Genomic DNA, 16,437 nt, shown 5'->3' with positions numbered 1-16,437 from the left:
TGACACCATCAAGTGTTGTTGTCATACGCACCTTCTGCTTCCCCAATGTCTTGCTTTGTGGGAGAAAAGTTAAGTTCCGTGCACAAAGCTTCCCCACAAAACTGACTGTGGTGTTTGAACCCTGAACAATAATTTTGTTCTTGTTCATCGAAGTTTGTAACAGTAATATAGTTTGAACCTCAAATTATGTGAGCACGGTCGAAAACCTCCATTAATTTTTCAAAATTGACCTCATTATTTTATCCTTTTCTTCTTCTTCTTCTTCTTCTTCTTCTTCTTCTTCTTCTTCTTCTTCTTCTTCTTTCAGTCTCTTTAATCCCCCAGAAAACAATTTAAGAGTCAACTGAGAAACAGAAAATGGAGAGGAAAGAATTAAAAAGTTACTCTCTTTTTTTCTCCCTCTCTCTCTCTCTCTCTCTCTCTCTCTCTCTCTCTCTCCACAAGTTTATGGAGAAGATGTTATTTTTTCTCTCCCTTCAAATTTATGATTTTTAATTTTTTTGCTCTACTCCAATGCTCTGTAGGGCGGCCCGGGATCACATTTTTCATGGCACATAATTTGGGAAATAAGGATCCGGTTTCATCATTTTGGACTAAACACAGACGGTTTAGGCACTATTACTCGTAGTTTGCACCACGAGCCACAAACTCAAAAGATACTGGGACGTGTTTCTGTGATCATCAAAAGACCGACAATTTTTGAGCAAATTTGACCATCGAGCCGCCAATTTTTTACTTCGTCTTTTATTAAAAAGTTTATAATTTAAAGTCCCCGCTCACCTTTGTGTACTTTGGAGTTAATAAAAATTTTGTTTAAAAACAATTTCGGAAGAGAGGAAAAAGAAGAAAAAAAACTCTCGGAGAGGGCGAGAAAAGAAAAATGTTAAAGTTGATAAAAAGGGAAGTCATTTTCTAGTTTTTCTTTCGTCTTCTTCTTCTTCTTCTTCTTCTTCTTCTTCTTCTTCTTCTACTTCTTCTTCGTCTTCTCCTTCTTCTTCGTCTTCTTCTCCTTCTCCTTCTTCTTCTCCTCCTTCTTCTTCGTCTTCTTCTCCTTCTCCTTCTTCTTCTCCTCCTTCTCCTTCTTCTTCGTCTTCTTCTCCTTCTTCGTCTTCTTCTCCTTCTTCTTCTTCTTCTTCTCCTTCTTCTTCTTCTTCTTCATTTTCGCAACTGGTGATAAGTTAAATCACAGACTTCTTTTCCCTCAATTGGCCCTTTTTCAAGGTTTTTATGAAGATCCTTTTTAAAATCCTTATTCATATAAATATGAAGATTTGAAAGTGAAAGAAGAGGAGGGAGCCGCCAATTTTTTACTTCGTCTTTTATTAAAAAGTTTATAATTTAAAGTCCCCGCTCACCTTTGTGTACTTTGGAGTTAATAAAATTTTTGTTTAAAAACAATTTCGGAAGAGAGGAAAAAGAAGAAAAAAAAACTCTCGGAGAGGGCGAGAAAAGAAAAATGTTAAGGTTGATAAAAAGGGAAGTAATTTTCTAGTTTTTCTTTCGTCTTCTTCTTCTTCTTCTTCGTCTTCTTCATTTTCGCAACTGGTGATAAGTTAAATCACAGACTTCTTTTCCCTCAATTGGCCCTCTTTCAAGGTTTTTATGAAGATCCTTTTTAAAATCCTTATTCATATAAATATGAAGATTTAAAAGTGAAAGAAGAGGAGGGTAACCTTTAGGGTGCTTCCCAGCGCTTATATGAACAAAGTCTTACTGATAGATGTCCCTTTTTGTTCGTCTGGTAGGGATACTTTTGAAAGGAATGCTAAAAGGGACCTGCTATCTCACAGGCAAGACAGCTTGTAATATCACTTGCCTCATTGGTACCCAAGGAAACAAACTAAGAGCCAAATTTATCAGTTTTTGCTGATATAAAACACCCATCTTTCGATCTCGCATAATTCTTAGTTGAATTTTTTTTACCGAGCGGTATCTACGCGTAGCGATTTCAGTAAAAAATCGGACAGTGGTTTTTTTTTCGAAAAAAAATTTCCACCCCTTTTCTTTCTCCTTCTTCCCAATTTTCTTTCGAGAACTTTTCCGGGAGTTAAAAGTGATTTGTGGTTGTGATTTTGTGATTTTTTTCTGTGTGTAACAGTTAGCAGATTTTCGAATCTGCTTTCCCTTCTAGTGAGCCCAAAGGTTTAGAAATAAATTTATAAAGGTAAGCGCTTTTCTGGTTTTTTACGTATAGGTATTTTCTCAAGTAGGATTTTTTTTTTTTAGTTTTTGTTCTTTTGTGGATGCTTTCAACATTTTGTGGATTACGAGTCCTGATTCTTCCTGGAGACTGGAGAGTACGAAATACAGACGGGATATTCTTTTTACGAAATTAGTGGATGTGTCATTTTTGCATTTTGCTCTTGAAGAAGCTCTGATATGTAGATTTTTCTGCCAAGATCAGTGTTTCCTCTGTGGAAAGTTTCAAAATCATTGGTAAAAGACATTTCAATAAATATTGCTTTCTATTCTTTTCCCAATTTGATCCACTATGTATACAACGATTTCGTAACTCTCTCACCTTTTGAAACTCGAACTTTTGAAAATGAAAAATCAATATTGGATTTTTAATAATAATTAGATTTCCTGGAGACTGGAGAGTACGAAATACAGACGGAATATTCTTTTTACGAAATCTTTTTACGAAATGTGTCATTTTTGCATTTTGTTCTTGAAGAAGCTCCGATATGTAGATTTTTCTGCCAAGATCATTGTTTCCTCTGTGGAAAGTTTCAAAATCATTGGTAAAAGACATTTCAATAAATAAGTATTGCTTTCTATTCTTTTCCCAGTTTGATCCACTATGTATAGAACGAATTCGTAACTTTCTCACCTTTTGAAACTCGAACTTTTGAAAATGAAAAATCAATATTGGATTTTTAATAATAATTAGAGACATTCGATTGAAATTCCAACAGGTTCCGCATTAAAAATAAATTGTGAAAAATGATTAACGGTGATTCGGCTAGGTACCTTGATAGAATTGAAAGAAACATGCAATTTTTAGACAATCATTGTTTCATTAAAAGATCGAATAGTTGATTTATTAGGTAGTTGAATGATCGAATAGTTGAATGATAATGTTAGATACATTGTATTGTATCTAACATTATCATTGAAACTGACATCCATCCCACGTATTATAATATCTTGTGGATTTGTAAGTCACATTAGATGGATCCTTACATACCTTCATAGCTAAGATTTCAACAAATATTAGACTAATTTTTAGACAATCATTGTTTCATTAAAAGATCGAATAGTTGATTTATTAGGTAGTTGAATGATAATGTTAGATACATTGTATCTATGTTAGATACATTGTATGTAATGTTAGATACAATGATAATGTTAGATACATTGTATCTAACATTATCATTGAAACTGACATCCATTTAATTTTTAGACAATCATTGTTTCATTAAAAGATCGAATAGTTGATTTATTAGGTAGTTGAATGATAATGTTAGATACATTGTATCTAACATTATCATTGAAACTGACATCCATCCCACGTATTATAATATCTTGTGGATTTGCAAGTCACATTAGATGGATCCTTATTCCTTACATACCTTCATAGCTAAGATTTCAACAAATATTAGATGGTTTAGTGTACCTATTATTATATGTGATGAATAGAGTCGTTTTGGAACCTGATGTAGGTATTGTTGTGAAAATGACTACATTATGATAGGTACATGGATTCTTTAGGATAGTATAAATTAGATCATTCAGAAAACTGAGGCTCTGATATTCCAGATAGGTAAGAATATTCAATACATAGGTACGATTATATTTTATTTTTAATTTATTTAAAATGTATTAATTTCTATCAAATTTGTAAAATAAAAGACTAAAAACATAATTATCTAGTGACAAAAGTACAGAAATATAACTACATATTTTATAACTTACGTATACCTAGGCATTCCAGCTTTCTTCAATCAATCATTAGATCCATTACCCGTGCTTTGAATTGAATGACCCTAAAATCTTCAAAATACTGAAGAAGAAGATAAAAATTAAATCAACCAAATTTGTATCTCCAAGTAAATGTCAACATACATAGGATTTCTTTCAACCACCACAGTAACTAATAGATAAATAAATATATAAATAGTTGTGCAGTCTCCGTTAGGATCCAAGAAGCACGAGACTGGGAGATGAGAATTCTAAGAATTATTTGAATTCCACTGCTGAACACCTAAGAGTAGGTACCTTCTTACTTAGTAAGAGTACATTCATTGCTTGATACAGCCACAAGTGGGATACGTCAGATCTTGATGTACTAGTCTCTGAAGAAGAGAAATTTCTCAGTTCCATCATCGGAAATAACTTGTACCTCTGAGAATCTGAGATGAACCATTGAGTGACTGAGACCCTTTTGAACACCATGGATAGTTAGGTACTTTTAGAGCGCCTGCCCTCCCGTTTATAAATGCCTGCGGACAGTCTTTTTGTCTTTTTCCTTTGAGAATCCGAAATCCACCCAAATGGCCGGGGCCAAAATCAGACCTTAAACTCGGTTTAACTCTCGGATTAAGCAATAGCAATCTGATTGTTTGCCTTCAAAATTTTTAGCCAATTAGATGATTTTCTAATAAAATAAAATAAAAACAGCCAGCCTAGTTAGCTTGGTTGGTGGCGCGTCTGCCTTGTAAGCGCTAGGCCGCGGGTTCGATTCCCGCCCGGGGCGGATTTTATCCTGATGGGATAATGTTCGTTCTCGGAACGGCTGGCTTTTCTCCTATCCTGTCCTCCTTTTCTCTTCGATTTCGGGACGATAGGACCCTAGCAGTTACAGTTCCCTCTGTAAAACCTCTTTAAAAAAATATATATTAGAATCGATGTACTTTTCGGAATCAGAAATCTAACTCTAATGAACGGACAGAGATTATTAAACTTGAACTAAAATTACCCTTGGCACTGAAGAGATTAGATAACTGAACTTCTTTTCTTCCCAATGATAAAAATGATACTAATACTAATAATGATAGGAATAATAAAATTATTATCAGTGATACCATCAGGTGTTGTTGTCGTACGCACCTTCTGCTTTCCCAATGTCGTGCTTTGTGGGAGAAAAGTTTGTTAAGGTCCGTGCACAAAGCTTCCCCACAAAACTTACTGTGGTGTTTGAACCCCGAACAATAATTTTGTTCTTGTTCATCGGAGCTTGTAACAGTAATATGGTTTGAACCTCAAATTATGTGAGCACGGTCGAAAACGTCCATTAATTTTTCAAAATTGACCCCATTATTTTATGCCTTTTCTTCTTCTTTCAGTCTCTTTAATCCCCCAGAAAACAATTTAGGAGTCAACTGAGAAACAGAAAATGGAGAGGAAAGAATTAAAAAGTTACTCTCTTTTTTTCCCTCTTTCTCTCTCTCTCTCTCTCCATGTTTTTTTTTACATCTGTCAATAACTGGTACACTTACCTTGGTTCAATTTCACAGGCTTCATGCCTTATTGCCATTAGCTGAATTTTCTATAGGATGTTGGGATATGGGAATAAGGAACAAACAAACATAGGAATATGTATATCGGAAAATTGGGAAATATAGGCATACGACTTTAATCTCACCACTGGGAATTCATCTTACAATTTCCTTTAGGTTTCCGAATTTCAAATAACGAAGAAAAATTTCCCAATGCATACTTGTATAGGGAGGTAGTTTGATGGGCTACATTATTTCGTGTGTTACTGCCGTCCATTTATCTTCCTTTGGCAGTTTTTGGGCTTTAATGCGTCTACCTATAAATGAAATGGTTCTGGGCTGTCTAATACTGTTCGGACTTCGGACCACTGGCGTTCAATAATAGAGTACCAGAAACCAATAATTCTGATCCATTAAAAGTAGGTAGGTGTACCTAACCAGATAGGTATTAATAAATCCATACACAAAAAAGCCCACTCTAAGGCTTAGGTGTTGGGGGCAAACAGCCCCAAAAGATGGATTAAGCTTCTACAAACCACATACATATTAAAGAAATAAAGAGGATAAGGGAACTATTGTTGTTATTTTTTATTTATTTATTTATTTTTTTTTGTTACTTTTTTTTTCCTCTCTTTTTTTGTATATTATGTTTTAATGTTCTAAGCAATTGTAATTGTATTATGGAACAAATAAAAAATTACCAAATTACCAACCAAAACACATACAAACCACACCAAAGAACTGGTACGTAAACCAAACTAGTAGGACACTATGACCACCTGGAAGTTACCAACCAAAACCAAATTACTAGGTCATCCTACATTGGTCAAGTGCACCTTACCCCTTTAGGGTGCTTTCCACCGCTTATATGAACAATGTCTTACTGATAGATGTCCCTTTTTGTTCGTCTGGTAGGGATACTTTTGAAAGGAATGCTAAAAGGGACATGCTATCTCACAGGCAAGACAGCTTGTAATATAACTTGCCTCATTGGTACCCAAGGAAACAAACTAAGAGCCGAATTTATCAGTTTTTGCTGATATAAAACACCCATCTTTCGTAGCACAGGGATTAGTAAATTAAAAGTCTTAAGCCCCCGAAAGCAAAAAGCTCTTCGGTTTAATTTGTTTAATCTTTGCTGGTTTAATTGCCTTCTCTCTACGCACTGATAAGGGATTAGCCTTTTCTTATTCCTTTTAAATGCTTTTACCTCCTCCTCCTCCCTTTTTATCCAATTAAAATCTGTTCCCTACCTTCCTCCTGTTTTTATAACCCTAAGGTCGTTTTATCCTAATTTTCCTTCGGGAAAACTTATCTCATTTGTTTATGAATACGATTATTTCTTTATTCATTCCACGAAGATCTTATTTCCCCATTTTTACTTTCTTTCCTTTTATTTCCTCCAGAAGGTTTTTTTTTCTTCTTATTCTTGTTGTTCTTTTTCTGCTGCTACTTCTTCTCCATCTCCTTTTTCTCGTCCTCCTCTTCCTAATTCTTCTTCTTTTTCAGCTTCAGCTTCTTCTTTTTCAGCTTCAGCTTCTTCTTTTTCTTCTCCTGCTTCTTCTTTTTCAGCTTCAGCTTCTTCTTTTTCTTCTCCTGCTTTCTTCGTCTTCTTCTTCTCCCTCTCTTTCTCCTCGTCCTTTTTCTTCTTCTAGTGGTACTAGAACAGAATTTAAAAAAAGAACAGAATTTCCTTTTTACTTCTCTGTGCCGACAAATTACTATTCTGCCTCAAATGCTGATGCAACCTCAACAAGTTTCAATCAGGGGGAAAAAATGTTCCCATTGGTATTAAAATAAATACCGCAATGTTAAATGAAAATACGACCGCAAGATTGGGATTGACTTTTTAAAGCAGTGGCGTGGGGTGGCTATTTACCTACTGAAAAAATATCTGCCTACTATTTGAATATTAAAAAAAACTGATATTTATCTAGAAAGTAATAAAGAAACTTACTTGTGATACTTACATTCCTATCTTCTGACTGCGGCTGTATGGTGTGGGTATTGTAAATTTGACATCTCCACTAATCATGAAATTTGTCTTCATATTAACACAAAATTGGCATCTCCACTAACCCATTAAAGTCGAGTTCTATCACCGTGAATTGTCTCAGGATTGAGTTCAATCCGAGGTTGACCTGGGTTTTAATAGGGAAAACCTGGTTTCATCTCAATACCGAGTTAGTAAACCCCGGCATAAAATAATTCATACCTAGTAGGACTATTTGAGATGCCTTTGTCGCTCCGCCACTAGTTATCTTGATAATATTAAGCCTATTGCATCTACTCATTCAGTCAGTAATAGTTGCATGTGATTTAAAAAAATCTCCCTCCCGCGAGAGGGAGCGAGAATTGGAGGGGAAGGAAAAGAGGGGGAGAAAGGAAGAGAGGGAAGAAGGAGTAGGGAAAAGAGAGAAGAGAGGGATGGAGGAGGGAAAAAGGAGTTGGGAGAGGGATAATTTAAAATAGGGGGAATTCTATTTTCGAACTTATTTCATGAAATGTGCGGAAACTTTCATCGCAACATCGCGAGAGGGAGGGAATTTTTCCCTCCCGTTCATTTCCGTACGCATACTAAATACCATACTGCTTGTGAAAATATGAGCGGAAATTAAAAATTACGTCACAAATCTCGACAGCAACATTAAATATTACCTTACCCACTATTATTATTACCTAATACCCACTTACTGTTACTATTACTGTTATTATTACTCCAACTTTTCAATGGGAGAGCTGAATACTGAAATGAGACTTTACAGTGACGTTCTCTCTCTCTCTCTCTCTCTCTCTCTCTCTCTCTCTCTCTCTCTCTCTCTCTCTCTCTCTCTCTCTCTCTCTTCCATCTGTGTCCTTAAGTTATTAGTCCTCTTATAAATAACTTATCGAGAACAGAGGACGATAAAAAGAACAAAGAGGCTTAATAAGAATAAACTACGAGGGACTTTTTTACATCTTTAGTGCAAGCTTTCAAAAGAAAACAAGACAGAAGGAGAAGAAGAAGAAGAAGAAGGAGGAGGAGGAGGAGGGTGAAAAGGAGGAGAAGGATAAAGATGAGGAGGTGGAGAAAGGCAAACTTATAATAGGCGTGCTGGAATAAAAAGGCTTTATTATGTCTATTTATGTATAAGAAGTTAAGAAGAAAGGAAATGTCTGAACTAGAGTCATAATCGAGTTTAAGAAAAAGTAAAGAAGCAAAAGAAGGAGAAGCCAGAGAAAAAGAAAAAAAAGGAGGACTAGTAAAAGAAGAAGAAGGCGGAAGAGGAAGGGAAGAACAAAAGATTAGAAGGAGAAGAGGTCAAAGAAAAAGCCAAGAAAAAGAAAACAAAGTAAAAAAAAAAAAAATTGTCGAAAAAGAAAATGCTTTCCTCAGCTTGTTATATTTTGCATGGCAGATCGTTAGAAAGCAACAGGGGTCAAGTCGATATTATTTTGACTCCTGTAGGGAGAGTCTGCTGACTTTTTGAAATGTTTGAACTGGAGTAAGTGTACCAGTTATTGACCCAAAAATATGCTAGTTATGGGAACCTCAGTGAGATCCCCCCAATAAGTCAGTACGGCACACACATTTTCATGATTCAAAGTTATCAAAAGAAAGGTTTACAAGAATACTACCTTTTCATAACTTTGGATCCTGAAAATGTTTGTGCAGCACAGACTTATGTTTTTTTTTACATCTGTCAATAACTGGTACACTTCCCTTGGTTCAATTTCACAGGCTTCATGCCTTATTGCCATTAGCTGAATTTTCTATAGGATGTTTGGATATGGGAATAAGGAACAAACATATAGGAATATGTATATCGGAAAATTGGGAAATATAGGAATACGACTTTAATCTCACCACTGGGAATTCATCTTACAATTTCTTTTAGGTTTCCGAATTTCAAATAACGAAGAAAAATTTCCCAATGCCTTTGTATAGGGAGCTAGTTTGATGGGCTCCATCATTTCGTGTGTTACTGCCGTCCATTTATCTTTCTTTGGCAGTTTTAGGGCTTTAATACGTCTACCTATAAATGAAATGGTTCTGGGCTGTCTAATACTGTTCGGACTTTGGACCACTGGCGTACAATAATAGAGTACCAGAAACCAATAATTCTGAACCATTAAAAGTAGGTGTACCTAACCAGATAGGTATTAATAAATCCATACACAAAAAGCCCACTCAAAGGCTTAGGGGCCAACAGCCCCAAAAGATGGATTAAGCTTCTACGAACCAGATACATATTAAAGAAATAAAGAAGATAAGGGAACCAAAACACATATAAACCACACCAAAGAACTGGTACGTAAACCAAACTAGTAGGACACTATGACCACCTGGAAGTTACCAACCAAAACCAAATTACTAGGTCATCCTTGGTCAAGTGCACCTTACTGAGAAGTATGACTTGGATATCCGTAACTATAACAACGGATATACAATTAAAGATATAGACAATACCAGTGTACACTATACGCTAAAAAGTAAGCCACACAACATGATTTGGATAGCTGTAACCATAGCAACAGATATACAATTAAAGATACAGACAGCGTACGCTCATGCTAAAGTAAGTGTATAAGCCACAGTAAGCATGCACCTATTGACCGTACTAATTTCAAACATAACCGTACTTGGATACTGTAGACTGTCAGGTGTGACTAAAGTAGGGGCCAAGGTTTGCCTGTTAGGATCGCGGTTCTTAAATGTCCTCCTCAGAATAGGTACTCAGAAAGGTGTCTTGTTGCTCAAAAGCCATAGGAAGGGTCAAATATTGTAACACCAATCTTGGGACTTCCCAAAATAATTTCCTATTCCTTTTCCTTTTTTTCTCTTCTTCTTCTTCTTCTTCTTCTTCCTCTTCTTCTCCTTCATCATCTCCGTCTTCATCTTACTTTCTTTCAATGCTGAGAGTAAAATTTCATTCATTACGAAAGTGTTATTCATCAGGAATAATAGTACCTTCCTACATAGATCCCTATATCAACAAACACATGGAAATAATAAGTAAGAAAGTTATTCAAAAAGGTTATTGACCCGAAGGCCTCCAAGGATACATGTGTTCAAATTCCTGGCTTCAATTTTCGGGTGTGGATCCAAAACCGACCCTGAGGGCAAATTTTAACTAAATTTTACACCTCTGCTAGCTATTGTTCAAATACATCAAATAGAAATCATGTGAGAGGCTGTGAAACAATGTTAAGATACCAGTCAAACCCAAAACATTCGTGAAGACATGAGGTACACAATAGGGCTGCCTGGAAGAGACTGACAAGAAACGCCGACCCTATTTAAATAAGAAAAGACTAGGAAAAAGAAGAACATTATAAAATTAATGTATTATGGTCTTTCCCACGTAGAAAATCGGTTATAGAAGGTAAAAGTGATGCAATATAAAGGAAAACAACTGCTATAAAGGAAAATCACATACTGAGAAAAAACCTGACACGAGATGAGATTATTATAGAAAATGTCAAAAGTGATGGCGGAAAAAACCCGTAAAAAAGAAGTCAAATACCTATGTATATATAATACAGGATATAAAATCTGAAAAGATAAGATGACAGAGGGAGTAAAAAAGAAAGATATAACCTGGATTTTGAAATAAAGCTTTTCTAATCTTTGACAAGCATGTTCCAGATCACAAATAATCTCTATCTTACTAGCATCTTACTGAATGCCAGTCTTTTTTACGTCCTCTAGGTTAGTGGACAGTCCAACTAATCCAGCAATAAATGACCTTGTGGACAACCTAAAATTTCACCTTCTTTTCAAGAAGATATAGACTACTATAGACAAAGAACATTCTCATTATCACTGAAAAGATAAGATGACAGAGGGAGTAAAAAAGAAAGATATAACCTGGATTTTGAAATAAAGCTTTTCTAATCTTTGACAAGCATGTTCAGATCACAAATAATCTCTATCTCTATCTTACTAGCATCTTACTGAATGCCAGTCTTTTTTACGTCCTCTAGGTTAGTGGACAGTCCAACTAATCCAGCAATAAATGAGGAAACCTTGTGGACAACCTAAAATTTCACCTTCTTTTCAAGAAGGTATAGCCTACTATAGACAAAGAACATTCTCATTATCACTCGTCTTTGATATAAGAACTAAGCTTATATTGTCATCAGATAATGACTTAATTACATAATAGGATAAACAATGACTTTATAGAATTTTGTTATTCAATAGGAACTTTTGCCCAAGGATATAGGTACATACATCGGTAGAGCAGGGTCGTTTACAGCTTCATTGGACCCCGGGGTAACTCTAAAAAGGGACCATTCCCTTTGCAACAATTTTTTTTTACAAACAAGAATACCGGACCTGGGCAAATGGGACCTGATGATGAACCTTCTGATAGTGCTTAGTCGGATCCACCTACCGTTTGAGAGTTACGATGCAACAAACAACTTACGAAGGACAAGGACTCTGATTGTTATAGTTTCCCCCTGTAAAATATGTAACTCTCACACAAAGTTACAAAATCGTTGAAAGGTTGAGCTCACTTTATTCGTTCATTTTTTGCTGGCGATTTCGAATGACCTTGACCTAATTTTCCGATTTCCCTCTGGCAAATGTTTGGGAAACTCTTGTTACGTATAACTTACGTAAGTTAAGTTATCTAACAGACGGCATTAGGTAGGTATGAGTAAGATTAGGTTAGGTTATGGACGTTAGGGTAGGTTGGGTTAGTTTAGAAAAATCATTAAATAATAGGTAATTTTATTGAAGTTATATTATGTTCGGTAACCTATTACGTACGTACGTACATACATAAGTTAAGTTATGTTAGGAAAGTTGTGTAACTTTCATTGTACCTACTCGTATTTCTTGTAAAAAAAGGGACTTCTTCTTCATCTGTGTCTCTTCTTATTCCTCTATCTCTTCGTCCTCTTTCTTTCTTTTCTTCTTCTTCCTCTTCTTATTGAAATCAATCAATTCTATTACCTAAATACTTTTCAAATCCGCCCCGGGCGGGAATCGAACCCGCGGCCTAGCGCTTACAAGGCAGACGCACTACCAACTAAGCTAACTAGGCTGGCTCACTCGTCTTTGATATAAGAACCTAAGCTTATATTGTCATCAGATAATGACTTAATTACATAATAGGATAAACAATGACTTTATAGAATTTTGTTATTCAATAGGAACTTTTGCCCCAGGATATACATACATCGGTAGAGCAGGGTCGTTTACAGCTTCATTGGACCCCGGGGTAACTCCAAAAAGGGACCATTCCCTTTGCAACAATTTTTTTACAAACAAGAATACCGGACCTGGGCAAATAATAATAATAGGGCTTATTTATACTGCTCGCATAGGACTGAAAAGTCCCTTTATCTAATATGGATGTCTCACAATCGTCTACTCACATTCTTCAAAATAATCAGTTATTTGCCATCATCCCAATCGCATGATGATCTGTAAAATATTCTTCACTACCTACTTTCACCGTGGTATAAGTTATGTCATAAAAGAGATGAACCAGATCCAGACACTAATGTACTTACAATATTGATGAATAGTTAGTAGGTAGGTAGCAGAATAACTGATTTTCTCCTGTCCTGTCTTCCTTCTCTTCGCTTTCGGGAAGATAACACTTTAGCAGTTACAGTTCCCTTTATCAAAAATCTTGAAAAAAACACTCTTAAGGTCCAAACATAGTCGACCGGCCGTCGGTCGATGTCGATCGACGAGGAGAAACTATGTTATCGAGGCAGTGTGGACGGTTCAGTCAACATGTGAATCGACGGCCGGTCGACTATGTGTGGACACTTTGGTTCATTCACTTCCTATCCCTCTTTCACCCTCCATTACAGCTCTTATGAAAAATAACAGTAATCACTGAGTGAACCATAAGTTCGGGAACGAATAATGTTTGAAACTAAAATCAACTTGGATCAACAGAAGGTTGATCCACCTCCTCCGTATAAAGATGTGGTTGAGCCTTTGGATGTTCACCGGTCAAGAGCACCGCCCGAGGCGTCATCTGGCAACAATGTAACGGTGACAAGCCCTCGCACCATGCAACTGCGCATTCTTGAACATTTTGATAAGAAGGTAATTTTAGTAGGTTTTACGCGTACGGGTCGCACTTATTTTAGGGGAATTTGGTAATTATTGTGTTTGGAAAGAGACTTTGGTCAATTCAGTATTTGTTTGGCAGTAAAAATGCTCTAGTATTCGTATTGTAGGTCACTAGGTAATAGTAATAACATAATAAATACTAAGTAATAACTGAATTATAATGTATATGATCGTATACTCGTATCAATTAGATACCTAGTTCAAAAATATAGATGTGTACTGTATTTGTGTATTACCTTTTGAAAAAAATAGTCTTTAAATTTCTTCAGTCAAGAATTAGAAAGTTTGTTACTAAACCCAATGAAGAAAAAAAGATTGTAAACATTCATAATAATACCAATAAAACAGCCAATAACAAAACGCTTTACCAGAATCAACAAGGAAGTAAACATTCAAAGATAACGGTTTGATTTGATTGCTCGGTTCTCATCCTGATTTTATGTAATTTGGATCACTGGATCAATAAAGATGATCAACAAAATTCGCAAAACGATTTATTTGATTGTAGAATTGAGAATTTTCAACATGTTCTGACCTCTTTGACCAATTCCTCGTATACTGGTTGTAAACGTACAGAGTGTTGCAATCACACAGATGTAGCCAAGTTACTTAAACAACTTGCCCTTCTAAGTCGTAGTTCGATACTGTTAGCCATTTTCTCCCTTTACAGCTTTGAACGCCACCTTATCGTGCTGACTAAATGATCTCCACGGCTACGGTCCTTCATAAAGTTTAAACTCTTATTATGTAAAATAAAGAGCCATTGCTCCATTAGGAGTGCCGATGGGCCATCATTAACTCTCAACAAAGCGTCCAATCTAACCCCTGGCTCTCTACTCTTCTGCTTTCAGATGACAAAATGTCTGCTTCTGCTGAGCATGGCCTGCATGGCGCTCGTCATCGTCTCCTCCTCCCCCGGAGAGAGAGAGAGAGAGAGAGAGAGAGAGAGAGAGAGAGAGGGAGAGAGAGAGAGAGAGATACAGGGATAGGGAATGAGGGAGAAATACATACAAAGGACAGAAATACCGAGAAAGAAAGAGAGAGGAAAGGGAAGAAGGACAAAGAAGAGAAGATGGAATAAAGACAGAATGAAAGAGAGAAGGAGAGAGAGAAAAAGATAGAAAAGGGAAATACCGAGAAAGAAATAGAGGGAAAAGGAGGAAGAGAAAACTATTGAGAAGGAAACATGGTCATGAAAAGCAAGAAAGAAACAGTTCTTAGGGGATGTATCGATTGGAGGGAGATGGTTGAAAAAACAAGAGAAATCATCCCTAAAGGGGACATGGCTAAAAATCAAGAAAATTTCGAGAAATTTGAGAAAAATCTAGTTTTACAGGTAGAAATACAGGATAGTTTTTGAAAGAACGAAGGGAGAAGGGAGAGAGAAGAATAAGCCACATTGTTGGTGGAGATGTCAAATTCACACAATATTTAACAGACTGTTGTACCTAAATGGTGATTCCGCCAATCTTTTCTCTCATCTCCCTCCCGTCTTCCTAAAGCAGGTAGGTATTCCATACCTCGGCTGGGATTGAACCCACGCCCTCCTGTTTACCAGTCGAGCGCCTTGACCACTACACCACCGAGGGAGAGAAAAGAATAGGCCATTTTGTTGGTGGAGATGTCAAATTCACACAATATTTAACAGACTGCTGTACCTAAGTGGTGATTCCGCCAATCTTTTCTCTCCTCTCCCTCCCGTCTTCCTAAAGCTCCTTACCTGTAAAATATGACAGGAAATATGACTTACCTGTAAAAATATGACAGGAATTTTGACACCACGTCGTGGTGTTGAGTCTTCTCTTGAATCTACAGGAAGAGCGGCTACTCTTACTCTTAAGAGCTCCTTACTCTCTTAATTCCGTAGCTTAAGGTCTCTTAATACTCTCTTAAGACGTTTTTCCATCCGTTTCGTGGTATTACAGGATTTAGACTCGAGTCTTTTCCTTTTTCACTTCTCACATTTTTCATTCGTATTTTTTAGATGGAGGGAGGCTTTCTTCTTTTGTGTTCAGATAATCTGCTTTTTCTGCCTTATTAAGACGGTGTTGTGTATTAGAAGCTACAGTGGAGTATCTTATTTTATTCAGAGCAGTTCTGTTGTTACTTTCTTTTTTGTTGGCCAGCCAACTTAGCTTGAAAGGTAACCGCTAGGTCGTGGGTTCGATTCCCACCCAGTTCGGACTTTATGCTAAACAGATGAGTTTCGTTCTTGGAATGGCTGGTTTTCTCCTATCCTGTCCTTATTTTCTCTTCGGTTTCGGCACGATAAGACCTCAGCAGCTGAAACTGTAACCTCTTCAAAAAAGTACTTTCCTTTTTCGTTGAGATTTCAAGCGAGTCCTCAATTTGTCTTCACGAGGTTGAGTGCGCCCCGAAATATATTTATGTAGATTTAGCTATACTTCGTTTTGTGACGGTCAATTTCTCCTACCTCAATATCACGTATCGAGCTTTTTTCAAGCTTTCTACCACCGCAGCCATGAACCATCCTCGTTTCAAGTCATTATTGGCAGTATTTTATGCCAAGGGGAGATGAAAAAAAGAGAAGAGAAGAAAATGAGGTTAAATAATAGAAAGTAGAAAAGACTGGGATGAGAGCTGAGGTTAAAGAGTTTAAAAAAGTTCTTAGCTCATAATTTTGAAATATGAGACCATGCTGGATTTTTAAGGATTTTTCTTTCTCCCTTTATCCTTCATCTGTCATCTATGTATACAGAGTAATAAATTTGGGTAAAGTTACGAGAGAGAGAGAGAGGGAGAGAGAGAGAGAGGGAGGGAGAGAGAGAGAGAGAGGAGAGGAGAGGAGAAAGAGTGAGAGAGGAAGGAGAGAGAAAGCAAGGAATATAAAGACTGCAGAGAGAAAAAGGAGAGATTGGAAGGCAGGGAATGAGAAAGAATATTAATAAT

At 36.5% G+C, this 16,437-nt stretch overlaps 1 protein-coding gene across 2 annotated transcripts in view; it reads left to right on the top strand.

Annotated features, from left to right (window-relative positions):
* Positions 1-1,918: 1,918 nt before the first annotated feature.
* The window catches only part of LOC108253243 (nucleolin-like), a 22,890-nt gene continuing 8,371 nt past the window's right edge, over positions 1,919-16,437 (top strand). The window contains exons 1-2 of one of the 2 annotated variants that reach the window (XM_026828375.1): positions 1,919-2,164; positions 14,379-14,423. In XM_026828375.1, the coding sequence (XP_026684176.1) occupies positions 14,379-14,423 (45 nt within the window). In that variant the 5' untranslated portion in view covers positions 1,919-2,164. Of the gene's footprint in view, positions 2,165-14,378; positions 14,438-16,437 lie in introns of both variants that reach the window. The other variant, XM_026828376.1, reaches the window with a different exon arrangement.

The sequence above is a fragment of the Diaphorina citri genome, unplaced genomic scaffold, assembly GCF_000475195.1.
Source record: "Diaphorina citri unplaced genomic scaffold, Diaci psyllid genome assembly version 1.1 scaffold1415, whole genome shotgun sequence".
Taxonomy (NCBI): Eukaryota; Metazoa; Arthropoda; class Insecta; order Hemiptera; family Psyllidae; genus Diaphorina; species Diaphorina citri.
The sequence above is the reverse complement of the archived record's forward strand: the minus strand, read 5'-3'. Positions and strand labels throughout refer to the sequence as shown.